The 19,683-nt window shown below is 39.8% G+C and overlaps 1 protein-coding gene across 4 annotated transcripts in view; it reads left to right on the plus strand.

Moving 5' to 3' along the window:
* The window catches only part of MDM4 (MDM4, p53 regulator), a 44,260-nt gene continuing 25,478 nt past the window's right edge, over positions 902-19,683 (plus strand). For 2 of the 4 annotated variants that reach the window (XR_002335784.1, XM_013989569.2), the window contains exons 1-3: positions 902-1,057; positions 16,623-16,735; positions 18,480-18,554. Coding sequence is in view for 3 of the 4 variants with exons in the window: in XM_013989569.2 (XP_013845023.2) it covers positions 16,649-16,735; positions 18,480-18,554 (162 nt within the window). In the remaining variant the exon portion in view is untranslated. Of the gene's footprint in view, positions 1,058-1,282; positions 1,444-16,622; positions 16,736-18,479; positions 18,555-19,683 lie in introns of those variants that run through there. The other 2 variants (XM_021063228.1, XM_021063227.1) reach the window with 2 other exon arrangements.

The following is a 19,683-nucleotide window of genomic DNA, read 5'->3' on the forward strand; positions in this document are numbered from 1 at the left end:
CACTTTACTTTGCATTGGTTGTGTATCTGGTTCTGGGAGCCACATTTGAAATAGGACAAGCAGGTGCTTGTTCAGAAGGGTGGCAAGGGGGCTTGAAGCCACTGCAAGGGAATAGATCAAAGTTATGATGCGACTTTTAGCCTGCAGAAAAACCAAAGAGAGGGTTTGAGACGAGACATGGTAGCTGTCTGCAGAAAACCGCAATAGTACTTATATTGGAAAGAGTGAAGGCTTACTCTTCCCCAAAGTGCAGAACTGAAACCAGCAGAAATGGCAAAATATTTCAGCTCGGAAATTCCTCTAACATCTGAAATCATCCTAAAATAAACAAAATGACATATGGGGGGTTGGGGAAGGCGGTGCCATTTGGCACTGGCAGAGGTTGGAGACAGCCTGCCTGAGAGGTTTATTGAACGTATTGGGAGAGGTTAGGTTAGATGACCTCATTGTGCTTTGCACCTCTCTTTTAACATTTATCACGTACCTTCTAGTGATTCGTTTATATACTAGTCCTATCTTTCCCCGATTAGCGACAACACTGGGGAGCTGTTTCCTCCCTGCAGCCACCTCTGGGAAGGTGAATAACTTAACACTGAAGAATACAAAGTCTGGCATTTTTCTGAAGAGCTGAAAAGGTGGCCTCTGATTATGCTTCCGGCTTTCTCCGCTCCCAGTTTTTTTTAATTTTTAAAATTTCTCTTAAACTCCCACTATGTGTTTGGAAACAGGAAAAGCGCTTGCAACTTCCTCAATTGCTCTCTCTTGAAACCTCACAACTCTTTAACTGTCCAGGTCCTGAGGCTCTCTTTCCTCCGCCTGGGGATCTACTCTATGGTAGAGGTGGCCCAGCCTTCTAGCTCTCTAGCCCTCCAGTTGGTCCATCTATGGTTTCCGGAGGCCTCACCGGAAGCTCTTACGCGAGATGGGTTGGGAGGCCGGAAGTTGCGGCCTCATTACTTGCCTTTTCAAAATGCTGCCGAGGCCTTAGGGCCTGTGACTGGCGCCCCCTCCCCCACCTCGGACTCGGCGGGGGAGCAACTCATGGAGCAGCCGTAAGGTGTGGCTCTAGGGTTTCGTCCGCGGGGTGCCGGGAGGCGGGAGGTAGGGGACTGGAGAGTGGGGAGCGGGCGCGGCGCGGCCAGTTCTGCAGGCCCCGGGGTGGGGTGGGGGGGTTACGGGCGGGAGGAGCTAGGAGCGTGGGTGGCGGCGTGGGGACGGTCCCACTGGGCGGAAGAAGGGCTGGGCTGATAGGGAAGGGTTATATGATGAGGATTCGCGGAGGATAAAAATGGAGGTGGAGTGACGTGAAGCAGATCGGCCGACAGGTTACAAACCTAAAATCGAAATACATTGACGCAAAATTTGAAAACAACCGAGGCACCTAGGAGGAAAGGTGGGAGGGAGGAGGAGAGAATGACATTGAGGTGTCTTCAAGATTTTAAGGTAGTGGTTTTCAAGGCTGCCGACTATCTGTCTCAGTTGTGCTGAGTGCTTGCTTGAAGAATGCTCGTTTGAGGCCCGCACTCAGGCTTCCCCAAGCAGAATGACCAGGAGATGGGGTCGGGAATATGTATTTCCTCAGCACGTTTCCCAGTTTATTCTTGTACACCCTCAAGTTTGAAAACCGCCGTTTTAAAACCACACCCGGGGAAAGTGCTGCTGCTCTTTTTCTTTAACTGGAAAGATCTTTTATTTGGGAAGCTCCTTCATGCCTGGGGATATTGGCACCTGGAGAAAGTATCAAAGATACTTGGTACTCTTTGGTATCAGGTATTACTACATCTCAGTGTAGGTTTAGACCCCTCCCTTCTCCTACATTCCTGCTATGAAAAGTTAATTTACTTTAGAAGTAACAGTACAGTCAGGATCACAACGTTTTATTGTATAATTAAAAAAAAAAAACCTATAATATACTTGCCGGTTGTTAAAAACAAGAAACACACAGTACTGAAGTAAACTTGTCCCTAACCTTTCCCCTCCTCAAGCCAGCTACCCTTAACTACTTGCTATCATGTCCATCCTCGCTTTTTCCGCACTTATTCACATTTTTAAACCATAGTAGACTCATTTTGTATGTATTGCTCTGCATCTTATAGTTTTTCAAATAACAACATCTGGGACAGCTGTCCCTAAAGTATACATGTAATGCTTCTTTTGGTATAGTCCCGCCTAATAGGGTTGTACAAAAATTTCATTAACCAGTTCCCCATTGATGGATTTTTAGGGTGTCTCCCAGCATAGTTTTTGTTTTGCAGACTCTTGCTACACACACGCTTCGCCTTTTTAGGTGTGTAACAGACCTGGTAAGAGCTAAAACAACATCTGAATAATTTCTTTTTTAGAAAGTTAGTTTTATTACTTTTATGTAATTAGTTGAAAGGGAATCAGACAGCAGTATTTAAGGCTTTAAAGACTAGAAAAGAATGATTATGCCTGCTGATTTCTGACAGGTTTTTATTTTAATGAGTCTTCAAATCACAGTTGAATTCAAAGGTAGAGATTTGAAGATGAGGTGTAAGAGTCTTGGATTCTTAGGGTAAAAACCACTCTTCTGTCATCAGTAAGAGTGTACTCTCTTATGATTTCAGTGCAGTAGGGAACACACATAAAAACATAAATATAGTGTGGTGAATGTTTTAATAGAGATGCTCTGGGAGTCAGAAAAGCCTTGACCAAGGAAGTAACTTTTGACCTAAGTAGAAGAATGAGTAAGAATTTTCAGGAATGGAAAATAGAGCACAGAAGAGGAGAAGGTGCTAAGGCAGTGGCTTTCAAACTTTTTAACCATGACTCCTAGCAAAAAAATAAATTTTATATTGTGACCCAGAACACATAGGAGGGGTAATACTTAAGAGCTCTGGCTCTGCGGACAGAGTGCTTGGACTCTTAAGACTGGGATTTTGGATAAATTATCTTCCCTGCTTCAATTCACTCTTCTGAAAATGAGGACAATAATATTCTTACGTTATAGGATCTCTGCTAGGGTTAACTGAGTTATTGAATATAAAGTGCTTTAAAGGGCGCCTGACACAAAGACGCTTTAGTGTGTTAAATGTTGGCTATTTTCAATACAGAAACAGTTCTACCTAACAAAACTTAAACCTTTGTTATTCACTTGTATTTTTTATCTGTTCTGTTTCATTAAGAGAGGAGAGGTTAAGACCAACTGGGATACAATTTGTAGTTTGAAAAACTCTGAGAGATAAGTGGTAAAGGGCTAGACAAATTCAAGACACTGAGTTCATCATTCATCATGGTGGGTATTGAATGGTAGAAATGGAGACTTGAGAAGAGTACCAAGATGGAATGGAGGGTACGTTGGAAACGATCAGGAAAGCTTATGTGCACATATTCAGTGAGGGGAATGAGTTTCTAGGAGTGGGAGTGCCTATTGAGTCAGCTCTGTAGTTCCATAGTCCTTCATTCTTCAAATGCCCTGAAAAACCAGGGTATCTTGGCCTGCCTTGGGGATATTCCTTGTTCTGCTGAATTGTGGACTGAAGTGGTGGAATTGACTTCTCTTTCGATAAGCACATCCCTCTTGAAGGAGAGTCCTTTTAAGAGCAAGCAGAAAAAAGCTGCAAAAAGGCCTTTCTTCTCTTGCTCATTTAAAAGGCAAATTCTTTTCAGCTCGCTGTACTCATCCCTAGGGTTTATTATTAGCCTCAAAGAATCCCATCTCCAGAGAACCAAAGCAGTACAGGCTAGTGATAATGATTCTTTTAATGTAACTGGAATAGTATTTCTAAGATTTCTAATTTTTTCAACATACAGTAGATAAACACAAGGAATTTTTGTGATTTCTTACGTATTTGCCCTGTACCATTCAAAAAGTTAATTAAAACCTATTGTTTTAATTCACTACTATTTATTTTTAAATTTTCCAACTTTTTTTTTTTTTTTTTTTTTTTTGGCTGTGCCCTTGGCATGTGGAGTTTCCCAGGCCAGGGATAGAACTCCAGCCACAGCAGTGACAAAACTTGGGTCTTTAACCATTAGGCCATCAGGGAACTCCCTTTCCCACCTTTTTAATGGAATACTTTATTTTTATTTATTTTTGTGGCCATGCCTGTGGCCTGTAGAAGTTCCTTGGCCAGGGATCAAACCCTGGACGGAAGTGGTGGGATTGACTTCTCTTTCAATAAGCACATCACTCTGAAAGGAGAGTCCTTTTAAAAGCAAGTGAAAAAACCTGCAAGAAAGCCTTTGGGATCAAACCTGCCACAGCAGTGGCCCAAGTCACAGCAGTGACGATGTCAGAGCCTAAACCTGCTGAGCTAGCAGGAAGCTCCTTTAATGAACTATTTTAAAGCACTTCACAGATATGTCATTTTACATTTATTTATTTATGTATTTATTTATTTTTATTTTTTAAGCCCCACCTGTGGCATATGGAAGTTCCTGGGCCAGGGATGGAATCTGTGCCACAGCTGCAGCAATGCCGGATCCTTATAAAAAGTTACCATGGTGCCTTTTATTATTAACAGCTGTTTTTTTTTTTCCCCCTTTGGTGTGGCTTTATTAATTTTGTTTTTTAATTTTTTTATTATAGTTGATTTACAATGTTGTGCCAATTTCTGCTGTACAGCAAAGTGACTCAGTTTTATACACACACACACACACACACACATACATATTTTTTTAATCTTTTTGTCTTTTCTAGGGTCACACCCGTGGCATATGGAAGTTCCCAGGCTAGCGGTCTAATTGGAGCTGTAGCCACAGCCACTGCAACACGGGATCCGGGCTGTGTCTGCGACCTACACCACGGCTCACGGCAACACCAGATCCTTAACCCACTGAGCGAAGCTAGGGATCAAACCCGCAACCTCCTTGTGGTTCCTCGTCGGATTCGTTAACCACTGAGCCACGAGTGGGAACTCCATACACACACACACACACACACACACACATATTTTTTTTCATCATGGTCCATCTTGGGAGATTGGATATAGTTCCCTCCGCTGTACAGTAGTAGGACCTTGTTTATCCTCCATTCTAAATGTAATGGTTTGCATCTGCTAACCGCAAATTCCCAGTCCACCCCTTTCCCTCTCCCCTCGGCAACCACAGTCTGTTCTCTGTGTCTTTGAGTCTGTTTCTGTTTTGTAGATAGGTTCATTTGATCAACAGTTCTTTTTGTTTGTTTTTTTACTTTTTAGGGCCACACCTGGGGCAAATGGAGTTCCCAGGTTAGGGGTTGAATCAGAGCTACAGCTGCTGGCCTACAACCGCAGCCACAGCAATGTGGGATCCAAGCCTCGTCTGTGACCTACACCACAGCTCACGGCAACGCTGGATCCTTAACCCACTGAGTTAAGTCCAAGGATCAAACCCACATTCTCCTGGGTACTAGTTGTGTTCATTACCTCTGAGCCACAGTGGGAACTCCAACAGCTTCTTAGTGGTATCCAATACCTAGTATATAATTCAAAATTTCCTGATTGTTTAGGAAAAAAATTACATTTTTACAGATGGCTTGTTTGGATCAGGACTTGAACAAAATCCACGCATTGTATTAGGGTAATGTTTCTTCAGTCTTAGTAACAGTCTGCCCACCTCAACTGTAATAGCACGCCCAAGGTCTTGTAGAATTTCCTACATTCCAAACTGGGTCACCTTGCTGTGCAGCAGAAAATTGACAGAACACTGTAAATTAGCTATAATGGAAAAAAAAATTATTAAAAAAAAAAAAAAGAATTTCCTACATTCTGGGTTTAGCTAATTGTCTGCCTTTAGGATTGTTTACTTAATTCTTCCACCCTCCATTTTTCCCCTACGGTCAGCTAGTTGTTAGATTTAGAAGCTTGATTTGGATTTTGGGGGATTTTAAGAATACTTCATAGGTATTGGGTGCTTCCTCTTGCTTCATACAGGAGATACATGATGTATTTTTTTGCTTGGGGCTACTCCTGCGGCAGGCATGTGGAGGTTCCCAGGCTAGGGGTCTAATCCAAGCTGTAGCCACTGACCTACACCACAGCCACAGCAACTTGGGATCCGAGCCATGTCTACAACCACAGCTCATGGAAACGCCGGATCCTTAACCCACTGAGCAAGGCCGGGGATCAAACTCGCAACCTCATGGTTCCTAGTCAGATTCATTAACCACTGAGCCATGACGGGAATTCCAACATGATGTATGAATGACCCTCTTTTTAGAGGTAAAATTGGTTTGTGTGTTAAATGCCTGTTCAATGTGCTTTAAAGTCTTCCCTTCCCCCAACCTTTCACTTAAATGGTTTTAGCATCTATTAGTGATTGTTGAGATGATGTTTAACCTGAGACTGGAAGGTTTAGGATGCGTCAGTCTTATATAGGACTCAGTATTCAAAATGAAGGCACAATGTGTGCAAAGACTGTGTTTGAGAAACTAGTAAAGGATGAGTGTGGATGAAGTGCAGTGGGAAGACCAGTGCAAGTTGGAAAGATTGCCAAGGTGCTGAGGGTCTAGATTCTATTTATCTTTAGAGCAGAAATAAGCAGTGGACCAGGGCCTGGGACTGTAGGATTATTTATTATTTTTTAATCATTCTGGCCGTAGTGTGGAGTTTGGATTGAAGTGGCTTTAGAGAGATAGTTAAGAGTCTACTGCAGTGACACAGGCAAGAAATAGCATTTTTTGGGTTTAGGAATTGGTCATGAAGAGAAGGGGTGGTTTTGAAAGATTTAGGAGTCAAAATCCATAAGATTTGATGATGTGATAATGGGGAAAGAGAGAGATCAAGATGACTCTTGTAAGTTTCTGGTTTGAGCAGTTGGTTGCAAAAGGATATGCTTTAGTCTTGGGCAAGTTATTTGACTTCTTTAAAACTCAGTTTTCTCTTTTAAGGATCGAGTAATATCACTCAAAAGAGCTTCCAGACTGAAAAGGGACAAGATCTTGCTTTGGGTTCAAAGCCTGTCAACCGACTTCATTTCTCACGTACATTCTTTTTTTTTTTTTTCCCCTGTGTAGATTCTTTAGGGATTTCTATATTTAAGATTATGTCTTTTTTTTTTTTTTGTCTTTTTGCCTTTTCTAGGGCCGTTCCCGTGGCATATGGAGGTTCCCAGGCGAAGGGGTTGAATTGGAGCTGTAGCCACCAGCCCACACCAGGGCCACAGCAACTTGGGATCTGAGCTGCGTCTGTGACCCACACCACAGCTCATGGCAATGCCAGATCCTTAACCTACTGAGCGAGGCCAGGGATCGAACCCGAAACCTCATGGTTCCTAGTTGGATTGTTAACCACTGCACCATGACGGGAACTCCATCACATACATTCTTGAACAGTGCCTTTGCTCATCATGTTTTCCCTCCTATTCTTTCCAGTATTCTACCGTTTAAAAATCTTCCCACTCTTATCTCCAGTCCCTCTCATTCCTCCTCTGCCTTGCAGTCAAAAGTAATTTGTTCTGCTCTGAACTTCCATGTCCCTTAAATCAGTATCTTTTTAATGGCACAACACTTTCTACTGGGTGTTAAAGCAAAGTAAGAAACCCTTATTGAGGTTTAAATTCTTCAGAGCTTCCAAGTAAGTGGTCCAGTCCTGTTCCTACTCAGATGCTGAAGAAACATGACTGCTGACTCTTCTCCCAAATCTTCCCTAGAGGGACTATGGAAGGACAATACTGTGAGAAAGAAATAGGTTATGTGGGCTGTTTTGACTTGCTGTAGGGTGGGATGGGGTGGGAATGGTTGGCCTAGTTCAGGAGTCAGCCAGGCATGGTTGTAGGAGAATAAAGGCATGGGGGAAAAGAACTATTGGAGTACTGCTCTAGTGTCTCCTCTGCCTCCGTTACCCTGGAATTACCTTTTCCTGTATTTGCTCTGACCCAGCTATAGTCTCCTTCTCCCCAAGAATAAATCAGGCAGCTATATAGAAGCCGCCTATTTTTGTGAGGAGGAGTTGAGAGAAAACAAGTGATGAGTGACTTTAGGCACTCACTTCTCTGTTCCTTACCTTAATTCTTTTTTTTTTTTTTTAAAGAGTAGAATGCATTTTTATTATACAGCATTTTGTTTTTAAAAAACTTTATCTTCAAGGAACACATTTCAATGGTAGAAATCTCCACAGTGGGATAATAACAACTTATTACTTATAATTTTATATCTGTGGATGGCTTATTTTGGAACAAGTAAAATAAATGTGAGGATTAAGTCTCAGTTTTAGATCTGTAACAGTTTGAAACTTCTATAAAGGGATCTCTCCCCTACATGGAACTTCTCTATATTCAGAAACTCTCCAGGTTCTTCATCCTAGGATTTAGAAATCAGTAATGTGAAATATCAGCATTTCTAATTTTCTTATTTCCCTAGGACAGACACATAACCATCAGTAACTGGTATCAACTGAACAGAGAGGGAAAGTTTGCAAAAACTAAACACTGCTTAATTTTCTGCAAAGTCTTTAGTTATGAACCAACAGTCTTTCTCTTTCTCCATCACCCTAGGACAAATATAGAAGTTTGGTTGGATACTGAGAGTAATAAAACTGAATTCCCTTTAAGGGTTTGATACATTAAAAGACAAAAGGCCTACATGGTACTTAGTTATACTGAATCCTGTGAGAACCTGAGAGACACCCCATTTACTCCCCAGAATACAGAACTCAATTTCAGCATGCAATTCCAGAATTTCTTGGATACAGTTCCTCTCAAATCTTTCCTCAAAGATTAAATTCTAAAAATAACCAAGTGATTAGTAGGAGAAGAGATTTGTCTCACTAGTAGACCTAATCTGTTACTTCATTCTTATTGTGAGTTGAATGGCATTGCAGAGCAAAGGCAAGGAGGTGTACAGACCTCAAGGTATTAAGTTTAAAACCTCAGAGCATCCACAGCAGATGCCCACATCATGATAGTTGAAATAACAGCACAGCCAACGTGAAAGCTAATAGTGCTGAAAGGGCTGCCTCAGCAGCTTCCTGCAGTGCATCCCCTCAAACGTAGTAATAACTTGTCCCATGCCCCAGTGACTGGAGAGCCAGGGCTTCAGCCAGGGAGTAGTTCAATGTGGAGCAAGGATTCAGATAAGCAGCTGGAAGTAGACCCAGGAGCAAAACACTGACAACCCTCTCACCAGTCCAATGGAGAGATGGAGCCTTGGAACCAGAATGGTGGCTGGGTGACAGGTGAATGTGCTGTATTCCACACCATCCTGGGATAGGTTGGGCCTGGAGAAATGCTGAAACATGAATAGGTCTGACCACTGGGGTTCGGAGGAATAGAGCTTCTCTTTGGGCACCAGAGGGGACACTCAGCCTCTGGAGAGTCGCCATGTCGCTCCTGAAGGCTCAACGTCCACCTTCTTAATTTTTATTAAGATTTCTATTATAATGCTATATCTCCCAGGGGAACAAAGGGTGACTCCTTGAACTGTGCAGCGATTGTATGTGGTGGATAATGATTGTGCTTTTCTGGTGCTTAAGTGAGCACTTTAGTGCTCATTTCCTACTTCACCCCAGCTTACAGTGGCTGATATGGACTGGAATCTGGTCTTCTCTCTTTTACTTTGTCTCTAAGAGTAGCTGCTATCCTCTAGGGAAAAATAGTATTGAAGAACACAGGTATGTTCAAGAAGAGAACAATGTATAGGCTTCGTTGGAAGTGAAATAATAACCATAGGTGGATCAAGGGTTTAAAGTTAGCCTGATAATCATCCTAAAAGGAATAGGAACCATATTGGCAACTTGAAACAAGACTAAGCAGAGGCTGAGAGAATCAAGCACAAATAAAATGCTTGAAAAATACAGTGGTTGAAATAAAGAACGTCACAGGCAGGCGAAATAACAGAATGGATACAATTGAAGAATGAGAATTCTAGATTGAGGAAGTCCCCCCCCCAGAACAAAGGAGAATAGGACAAAGAAAAAAATACATAAATGAAAAGCTAAGAGATAAGGAGAATAAATTTAAAGGTACTCACATCTGAATATTAGGAATCTTAGAGAAACAAAAAGGAAGAGGAGAAAGTATTAAATAATGGAAAAATAGTTCTCTTTTAGAATTAAAGAGGCAAAAGAAAGTCCCCAGATTGGAAGGTTTCTTAAAATGCTAAAGGTGAGAGGTCAGGCAAAACTGATTTCTAGGCACATTATAGTGAAATTTTAGAGTATTATACAGCAAAAGAAAATTATAGGAGCCTCAGAAAGAATAGATCAGGAGCAAAAATTGAATTGACATCGGTTTTGAACAGCATCACTAAATGCTGGAAGACAAAGCATTTTCAGTGTTGTGTAGAGAAACTTAGAATTTTATACCTAACCATATTCATTTACATAGGAGAACAAGATTGAGTTCCCTTGTAGTGCAGTGGGTTAAGGACCTGACCTTGTCACTTTTTTTGGAGGGCGCAGCCAAAAAAAAAAAAAAGGAATGATATGCATATTTTTAGGCATATGCAGTCTTGGAAGCCTTGCCATCTAAAGACCCACATTGAAGACAATTCTAGATGAAGTATTGAGAGATTCAAATCCAGAAAATGTTACAAGAGATAAATGAAGTAAAGGTAATCAGATATCTTGGTATCATTTATTGTTGTAAAGCCTAAGGGAAAAAAAGAGAGAAGGAAAAATCAAGAGAGAGAAGAATATATCTCTTCCAGAATTTAAAATCCAAATGATACCATGCTAAAGTTCTTTTTTTTCTTTTTCTTTTTTGGCTGTGCTTGTAACATATGGAAATTTCTGGGCCAGGTATCAAATATGCTGCAGCAATGCTGGATCATCCTTAACCCACTGCACTGGGCTGGGAATCAAACCTGTGCTGCCACAGAGACAATGCCAGATCTTAACCCAAAGCACCACAGCCGGACTCTGTGTGTTAAAGTTCTTTTTGTTTTGTTTTGTTTCGTTTTTTGGTTTTTTTTTTTTTTTGCCTTTTCTAGGGCTGCTTCCACGGCATATGGAGGTTCCCAGGCTAGGGGTCTAATCTGAGCTGTAGCCGCCGGCCTACACCAGAGCCACAGCAATGTGGGATCCGAGCCGCGTCTGCAACCTACACCACAGCTCACGGCAATGCCGGATCCTTAACCCACCGAGCAAGGCCAGGGATGGAACCCACAACCCCACAGTTCCTAGTCAGATTCATTAACCACTGCACCACGACAGGAACTCCGCATACAATTTTTAAGAAAGGTAATAACATATTAGAAAAAAGTGTCAATTCTTGTTGTGGGTCAGCACGGTAACGAACCTGACTAGTATCCTTGAGGACACAGGTTCAATCCCTGCCACTGCTCAGTAGGTTAAGGATCTGGCATTGCCGTGAGCTGTGGTGTAGGTCATGGATGAGGCTTGAATCTGGTGTTGCTGTGCTGTGGTGTAGGCCAGCAGCTGCAGCTCTGATTTGACCCCTAGCCTGGTAACTTCCATATGCTGTGGGTGTGGCCCTAAAAAAAAAAAAAAAAAAAATGGACGAGTCGGACAAACTGGAATGCGAAATTAAGATGGTAGAAATATATATATTGTGTGTTTTATATATATATATATATATAAATTACAATAAGCAGACTAAATTCACCAGTTAAAGATAAAAATTGACAAATTGGATTAAAAAACTCAATCCAGATATATGCTTTTTACAAGGGCATACCGAAAGTTTAAGGGCATGCAAAAATTGAAAGTAAAAGATTGGGAAAATACATATGTGGAAGTACTAACTAAAAGAAAATGGACTTGACCATACTAATATAAGATGAAATGTACTTTGAGACAGAATGTCTGGAGTTCCTGTCATGGCTCAGCAAAAATGAATCCGACTAGGAACCAAGAGGTTGCGGGTTCAATCCCTGGCCTCGCTCAGTAGGTTAAAGATCCGGTGTTGCCATGTGCTGTGGTGTAGGTCACAGATGTGGCTCAGATCTGGCATTGCTGTGGCTGTGGTGCAGGCCAGCAGCTGTAGCTCCAATTGGATCCCTAGCCTGGAAACCTCCAGATGCCTGTGGGTGCAGCCTTAAAAAATAAATAAATAAATAAATAAGACAATGTCTTAATTGGGATGGAAAGAATCAATACATAGTGATAATCACTATATATTAAGATCTCACCAAGAAAATGTAGCAGTTTAAAGCAGAAATGCCTCTGAATTAAAAATCCTTAAAATAGATGAAGTGAAAGTGGTAGAACTACACTGGGATAAATGGACAAATCCACCATCATGGTGGGAGATTTCACTACATCTCTAATTGTAGGACAAAGTGACAAAGTAGCAGAAATATAAGAATGTGAAAAATCAGCAAGCTTAACCTATGTTCTAATGAACATAGAGTTTTGCAAGCATGTAACACAGAATTGTCATCAGCTAGACCATGGTGAAAGACTTAACAGAGGATGATCTCTTCCTACAGTGCTGCAAAATTCAAGGTTAATCAGAAAAATGTACATTTGAAAAATTCCATATGCATAGGAATAGCTGTATAATTCATAGATTAAAATTAACATGGAAAGTTAAAAATACCTACAGCTGAATGAGAATGAAGACTATCAAAACCTATGAACTGAATTAAAAAGTAGTGCTGGAATGGCAGGGGGAAGGAATTCGTAGCCTTAAATATTCAGATTGTAAAAGGAATAAGCTAACTGTGTGATTTATGTAATCAGGAAATGGATCAATAGAATACTTTTTTTTGAAGTGAAAGGTAATAAAAAGAAAAAGCATATGAATGGGAAGAAGGATGTATCTGTACACAAAGTAGAGATCAAAAGAACACTATGAGCTATGTGCCAGCAATTTTGAAGACTTAGACAAAATGTTGGAAGAAAAAAGCTGAATAATCCAGTATTTATTAAGCTAAAGCAGCGATTAAAAAATCTTTCCACAAAGAAAATGCTGGGTTTTGTAACTTTTATAGGTGAGGTCTGCCAATCTTTCAAGGACCAGAACATCTTAATTTTATAGAATTTTTTTTTCAGGCAATAGAAAAATAGTGACTAAACAAAAAAAACTTGATAATGGAAAATTACAGACCTCTTTCATTCACTAATAGAGACTGTACAACCTAAACAGAATATTAGCAAATAAAAACCAACAGTGTGCAAAAAAGGCTAACATCCAAAACCAAGTTGGGTTTGTCTCAGGTGTGCAAGGATTTAATATTAGAAAATTAATAAATGAAATTCAAAATTCACCACATTAGTAGATTAAAAGACAAAAAAGTCATGACCATCTCAATAAGCACAGCAAAAGCATTTTTTAAATCACTCTTCCATGGGAGTTCCCTTTGTGGCTCAGCAGTTAACGAACCTGACTAGGATCCATGAGGATGCGAGTTCAATACCTGGCCTCACTCAGTGGGTTAATCTGGTGTTTCCGTGAGCTGTGGTGTAGGTTGAAGACAGAGCTTGGATCTGGTGTTGCTGTGGCTGTGGTGCAGGCTGGCAGCTGTAGCTCCCATTCACCCCTAGCCTGGGAACTTCATATGCCTTGAGTGCAGCCCTAAAAAACAAAAAAACCCAACCAAAAAAAAAAGCACTCGTCCATGATATATTTCTTCATGCTTAAACTGTGAAGAAATCATTGACTAAAATATATATATATATATATATATATTTTTTTTTTTCTTCTTTCCATGATATATTCTTTTTCTTTAGGGCTGCACCCACAGCATATGGAAGTTCCCAGGCTAGGGGTCGAATCAGAGCTACAGCTGCCAGCACCTGTGCCACAGCCACAGCAATGCCAGGTCCAAGCTGAGTCTGCAACCTACACCACAGCTCATGGCAATGCTGGATCCTTAACCCATTCTGGAAGGCCAGGGGTCAAACCCGCATCCTCATGGATATTGGTTGGGTTCATTACTGCTGAGCTGCAACAGGAACTCCCCAGCTGGGGTTTTCATGGAAGCTGATGATGCTAAATTTTATATGGAAGAGTTAAGGGGCCACAAATAGCTGGTTGCTTTTAAATAGGAACAGGGAAGACTTGCCCTACTGAGTAGCAAGACTTAAGATATAAGAATTAAGATAGTGTTAAATTGTAATAGGCAGAAAGATTGACTGATGAACTAGAATAGAGAATACCCATGCATGTTGATAGACAGCAAAGGTGGCTTTCAATTAAGAAAAGCATGTTCAATAAATTAAGCTAGAAAAAAATGACCATCCAAATGGAAAAAGAATAATATCTCCTAAGAAGAAGAAAAGTCAACTCTAGATGGATTAAGAGTTTAAATGTCATGGACAAATTTAAAAAATTTAGTAGGACCCCTACTCTGCGAACACACAAATCTTAGTAGAAAGTATAGGTGAAAATGAGACCTTGGAGAATAAAAGATTGCTTAAACCGTGAAAAAATCATTGACTAAAAAAAAGATTGATAACTAAATTTGACTTTACATGATAAAAATTAAAATGTATCAAATATGTTGGTTAACAAGGACAGTGAAGAAAAAAGCAGGGAAGAATATAGGAAATACTGGGGGTTGGCAGTTGCAGTTTTTAAAATATGTGGTCATTGGAAGACTTCACTGATAAACTGACATTTTGAACAAAGACAGGAGGTTAGGAGCCAGAGACGGGAGGGTAGAAGCAGGAAAACCTTTCAGAGCTAAGGCAGTTCTGAGATGGGCAGCTCGGCTAGTGTAGTAATAATTGAAGTAGAAGTTTGATTTGGGATCTATTTTGAAGATAGAGCTTCATAATTTATTCATAGACTGAGTGTGAAGTGTGAGGAAAAAAGAATCAAGGATAGCTTCAGGGTCATTGTGATTTTGGGGGAGACAGCAGTGAGTGATGGCTTCGAGTGAGGGCTTAATTCCTTGCTCAGGAATTGAACTTGGGCAGACTAAGTGAAAACCAGAAATCCTAGGCACTAGACTAGCTAGAGAGTAAAAGCAGAATTGTCTTGTTTTTTTGCCCCCTGTTGAAAGCAAGAATGTCTCAAGGAGGCAAAGATTAAAAACAGGAACACAGTTTATTGTTAGAAAGACAATACAACATGTGGAAAAACACAGAGAATTGGTCTTTTTTTTAAATCTAAGGCAGAAGCAAAGCAGTAGTACACATCCAAAGTAGAGTGGGTGTGGGCATCCCCCTGCATGAGGAGTGTGCCAGACAGGTGGTTTAAGCCACTGCTATGGGGCAGTTCTTCCAGGTCTTTGTTTTCCTCTGGTCGGTTGTTTTATCTTTTACACCTGGCCAGACCCAGGGCCCTCCCCAATCTGTGTGTACATCTTTGGCTAAGATGGAGTCTAGAGCAAGGCATGGTAAGAAGGTTATCTAGACTTACTATGGCCTGGCATCCCCTCCCTTTCCCACCCAGAGGGGTCTCTCTGCACATGTGTAGTTGGAGTCTCCCTGATTCTGAGGATGGGAAGTATGTGACCTTTGGTCTTTTGCCCAAGCAAGGCTTTGCCCCTCTTCCGATACTGTCATTACCATTGTTTAACAAGTTCACGGAAGATAAGCACCAGTTATTTGCCTTTTCCCTGTTATGTCTTTTTTGAAGTACAGATAGGTGGCTGGTTGTAAATGTTTATCCTGGAGCCTCATTCATCTCCTGCCTTAATTGATTGACCTGAGCAGCTGGAAGGATGGAGCTGCTGTTTACAGAGATGGGGAAGACTATAGGACTAGCAAAGTTTTGGAGAGATGAGGATTTTTTTTTTTTTTAAATAAGGTTTGAAAGGCCAATTAAAATCTAATTGCTTTCAAATTATAAATTATGCTTGTGTCCTGTTTGACTTCTCATTTTGTAGCAAAGGAAGCTCATAGAAGGAAGGCGGAATTTATGCTTTGTTGTAGTGAATAAGCATTCTCAGAAGAGTGAGAAATCTTACTAGCTCTCAACTAGACCGTTGATTTTTTTATTCGTAAATTTCACTGACTTTCATCATCTTTTTACTAGAAAAAATCCTCAAGGTAAACTCAAGTTTATTTAAAACTTATTATTTTCCGTCCCTGTAGCTTTTTTTTTTTTAAAGGACAAAAGGTAAAAGGTGAAAAACTAATTAAACCTTACTCTTTATTTCAGTTCATCCTATATATCTTTCCTTTGATGGTGTTATTTCCACCTTGGTTAAATCCATTTTATAAGTATTTAGTTGATATACTCTTTTGGGGTTTGGCACATTTTAAAAGCTGCTTTAAGTGATACTGAATATTTTGACTCGCACTTTCCTGTGGTCTCTTGCCAAGGCATGTTCCAACATGCTGCAGAGGTTTTCCTTGGTGTGCTCTTGGAATCTTAAATGTTACTTAATCTTGGTAATTCCCCCAGCCCTGCGTCTGTCTCCTAGGGGGTGCTCTTGAGCACTGTCCAAGAGGAGGAGATTACCAGAGAACTGTCTGTTCTCCCTGGGAGGTAATGATTGTAAATTTCACTTTCAGATGAAACAGTTTACTCATTATCATCAGTGTAGAGGTGGGAGCATGCCTGAACCTGTTTCTCTTGCAGACCTCACTTGAGGGAAGTATAGATGATTTTTACTCTTGATTAAGCTATTCACGTTTTTATCAGATCTGAACCAGAGAGTGATCAGAAGAGTAATAGCCACCTCTGCATTGGTATATTGTGCTTATGTAGGGTGCTCTGATATATGGTTTTTTTTTTTTTTAATTCTGCTGGCTGCTTTTTTATATGTTCTAAAGAGAGAATTTTCTACTTTAGAAGAAATTTATATATTTTTTTTTTCCTTTTAGAGTTGTCAACAGACTACAATTTATTCATGGACAAAATGACATCATTTTCCACCTCTGCCCAGTGTTCAACATCTGACAGTGCTTGCAGGATCTCTCCAGAACAAACCAATCAGGTAAATTATTTTTAGGCATTCCTACTTTAAGTTCTTAAAAATTAAATTGGAGCATGTAGCTGACTTCACTGACTGTAGGATTTTATGCAGAGCAGAAAAAATTATTTTTTAAAATGTCATATTAGGGAAACTAGTAAACAGTATCAGTGCTTGTAAATTCAAAATGATCATTGATTGAATAAATATTTGGAGGTTACAGATTGCTCAAAATTGCACATTTTGAACACTAGCCTATTTTAGGGTATGCATGACTAGTGGAGAATTTGGGGCCAACTTATATGTTTGTCTTCTGTCTTTCTCACTTTATTTAACTAGTTTGTTTTCTTTAAAAAATCAATTTTAAATTGTAAATATAGCAAGTGTTTTCTTATAAAAAAATCAGACTTTATCATGTATTTGTAAAGTATTTATCTGCAGAGATTCCTTTGACCATTTCCTCCTTTCTTCCCCCAAGGTCCCTTCCCCCATGATAACACTATTATCAATTTGGTATGCCTTATTCCAGATCTTTAACTCTAACATAAAAACATAATTTTGTGGTATCATCAACATTATGCCAAATTGTAATATTATGTACCTTAATTTATGATAAAGGTGGAATTTGGATTTGAAGGGGAAAGAATGTGGCTTATATAATAAAGAGATTTGACTCAATTGACCATCTCTGGAAGGAAACAAATGAAGACCTCAAACCTTGTACAAAAACAAATTACAGAGAGAGAAAGATTTAAATGTAAAAGGTGAAATAAAAATATGTGAAGGAAATTTAGAAAATATTTGGGAGGCTTGAGAATAAGAGAGACCTTAAAGAAGATAAAATTGGAGTTCCCGTCGTTGGCTCAGTGGTTAACAAATCTGACTAGGAACCATGAGGTTGCAGGTTTGATCCCTGGCCTTGCTCAATGGGTTAAGGATCCAGCGTTGCCGTGAGCTGTGGGGTAGGTTGCAGACACGGCTCAGATCCAGCTTTGCTGTGGCTCTGGTGTAGGCCGGCGGCTACAGCTCTGATTCAACCCCTAGCCTGGGAACCTCCATATGCTGAGGGAGCTGTGCAAGAAATGGCAAAAAGACAAAAAAAAAAAAAAGACAAAATCAAGGAGACTGTTAGGAGGAAGAAAGAGACAAATTTGATCATATACAATGAAAAAAATGACTATAGACTGCAGTGAGTCAAGCAATGGCAAAGTCAGTATTCCTTGTGTATACATACCTCATCTTGTTGATCCATTCATCTATCAGTGATATTTAGCTGTTTCCATCTTGTGGCTATTATGAATAATGCTGCTGTGAACACTGGTATTCATAGCAAAGCACATATTTGTTTGAGTCCCTGCTTTTGCATGTATACCTAGGAATGGAGCTGCTGGGTTGTATGGTAATTCTATGTTTAACTTTTTGAGTAACTGCCAAACTGTTTTCCAAAGCAGCTGCAGCATTTTACATTCCCATCAACAGTACGTAAGGGTTCCAGTTTCTTCATGTCCTCACCAACATTTGTTATTTTTTTCTTTTCTTTTTTCCTTTTATTATAGTCATCCTAGTGGGTATGAATGTGCAATCTTTTGAAAATGTGATTTTTTTAGGACGTCAACAAGTTAACAGTCTGATCATCTATGATTATTAGATGACAAGTACCTACCAAGATTTGTTAAAAAAAGAGCTTAGGGAGGTTTGTCTTTCCCTTAGGTTTCAGAAACCAACTAATTGAAATGTAAATAGCAGGTTTATTTTATGTTTATATCAGGTACGACCAAAACTGCCACTTTTGAAGATTTTGCAGGCAGCAGGTGCACAAGGTGAAATGTTCACTGTTAAAGAGGTAAGCCATCAAAGAAAATTCTCAGTCTTAATAAAAACTGTGAATTAGAAGTCTGTGATTGTATAGTTCTGAAATCAGGCCTAAGAAAGGAATTTCTACTTTTGAGGTACTAGAGAGGCAACTTTTGTTCTGTTTTAAACACCATTGAGCTAAGCTGAATTTCTATTTCCTTTAAATTTCATTTTGAACGAAGCATATTAGCTAAACGTAAGATTAACCATGAGTTCTCTGATCTCAGGGTTAAAATGCAAAATGTGTACACGATCAAAAAAATGACACTGTCTAAGATTTACAGGATATGCTCTCAGGCTAGAATTGAATGCAGTAGTTTTCATTATAAATGTGTCAGATACTCTTCTGAGCACTGTGAACTTAAACACTTGTGCATTGAAATAACTTCATTTTTGAGTTTTTTTAAAACACAAAAACACATTGAATTCTTTAAGTGGAAAAGACTCAGTATTAAAATGTTAATCTCTTCTAACTGATCAGATTTAGTAGGATATAGATCTAACAAAAGGAAACAAAATCATCAAGCCTTTTTTTTTTTTTTTTTTTTTTTTTTTTACTTTTCTTAAAAGCTTAACACTTACTAGCAATGTTGTGCTTCTAAGTCATCCTCCCTCTCAAGGAAATGAATCTGGAGGCATTTTAGACTTTCTAGAATATTCATTTTTCCTTATTGTTTTAAATTATGTGCATTTTGTACTTTATATCTAAATTTCTGTTCAGTAATTAAAGTATGGATTTTTATGGAGTTCCTGTTGTGGCAAAGCGGAAACGAATCTGAATAGGAGCCATGAGGTTGTGGGTTCAATCCCTGGCCTCACTTAGTGGGTTAAGGATCTGGCGTTGCCATGAGCTGTGGTGTGGGTCACAGATGCAGCTCAGATCTGGCGATGCTGTGGCTCTGGCGCAGGCCGGCAGCTACAGCTCCAAGTCCACCCCTAGGCTGGGAATCTCCATATGTTGCTGGTGCGGCCCTAGAAAAGACAAAAAGACAAAAAAAAGAGAATGGATTTTTATGTCAATTAAGTTGTTATAATATATTATGCTATCTCCTTCAATAATACCATGGCAGAGTTTGCCTGGGTTAAGATGAAATTAATTATGTATTTTTTAGGGAGAT

The sequence above is a fragment of the Sus scrofa genome, chromosome 9, assembly GCF_000003025.6.
Source record: "Sus scrofa isolate TJ Tabasco breed Duroc chromosome 9, Sscrofa11.1, whole genome shotgun sequence".
Taxonomy (NCBI): domain Eukaryota; kingdom Metazoa; phylum Chordata; class Mammalia; order Artiodactyla; family Suidae; genus Sus; species Sus scrofa.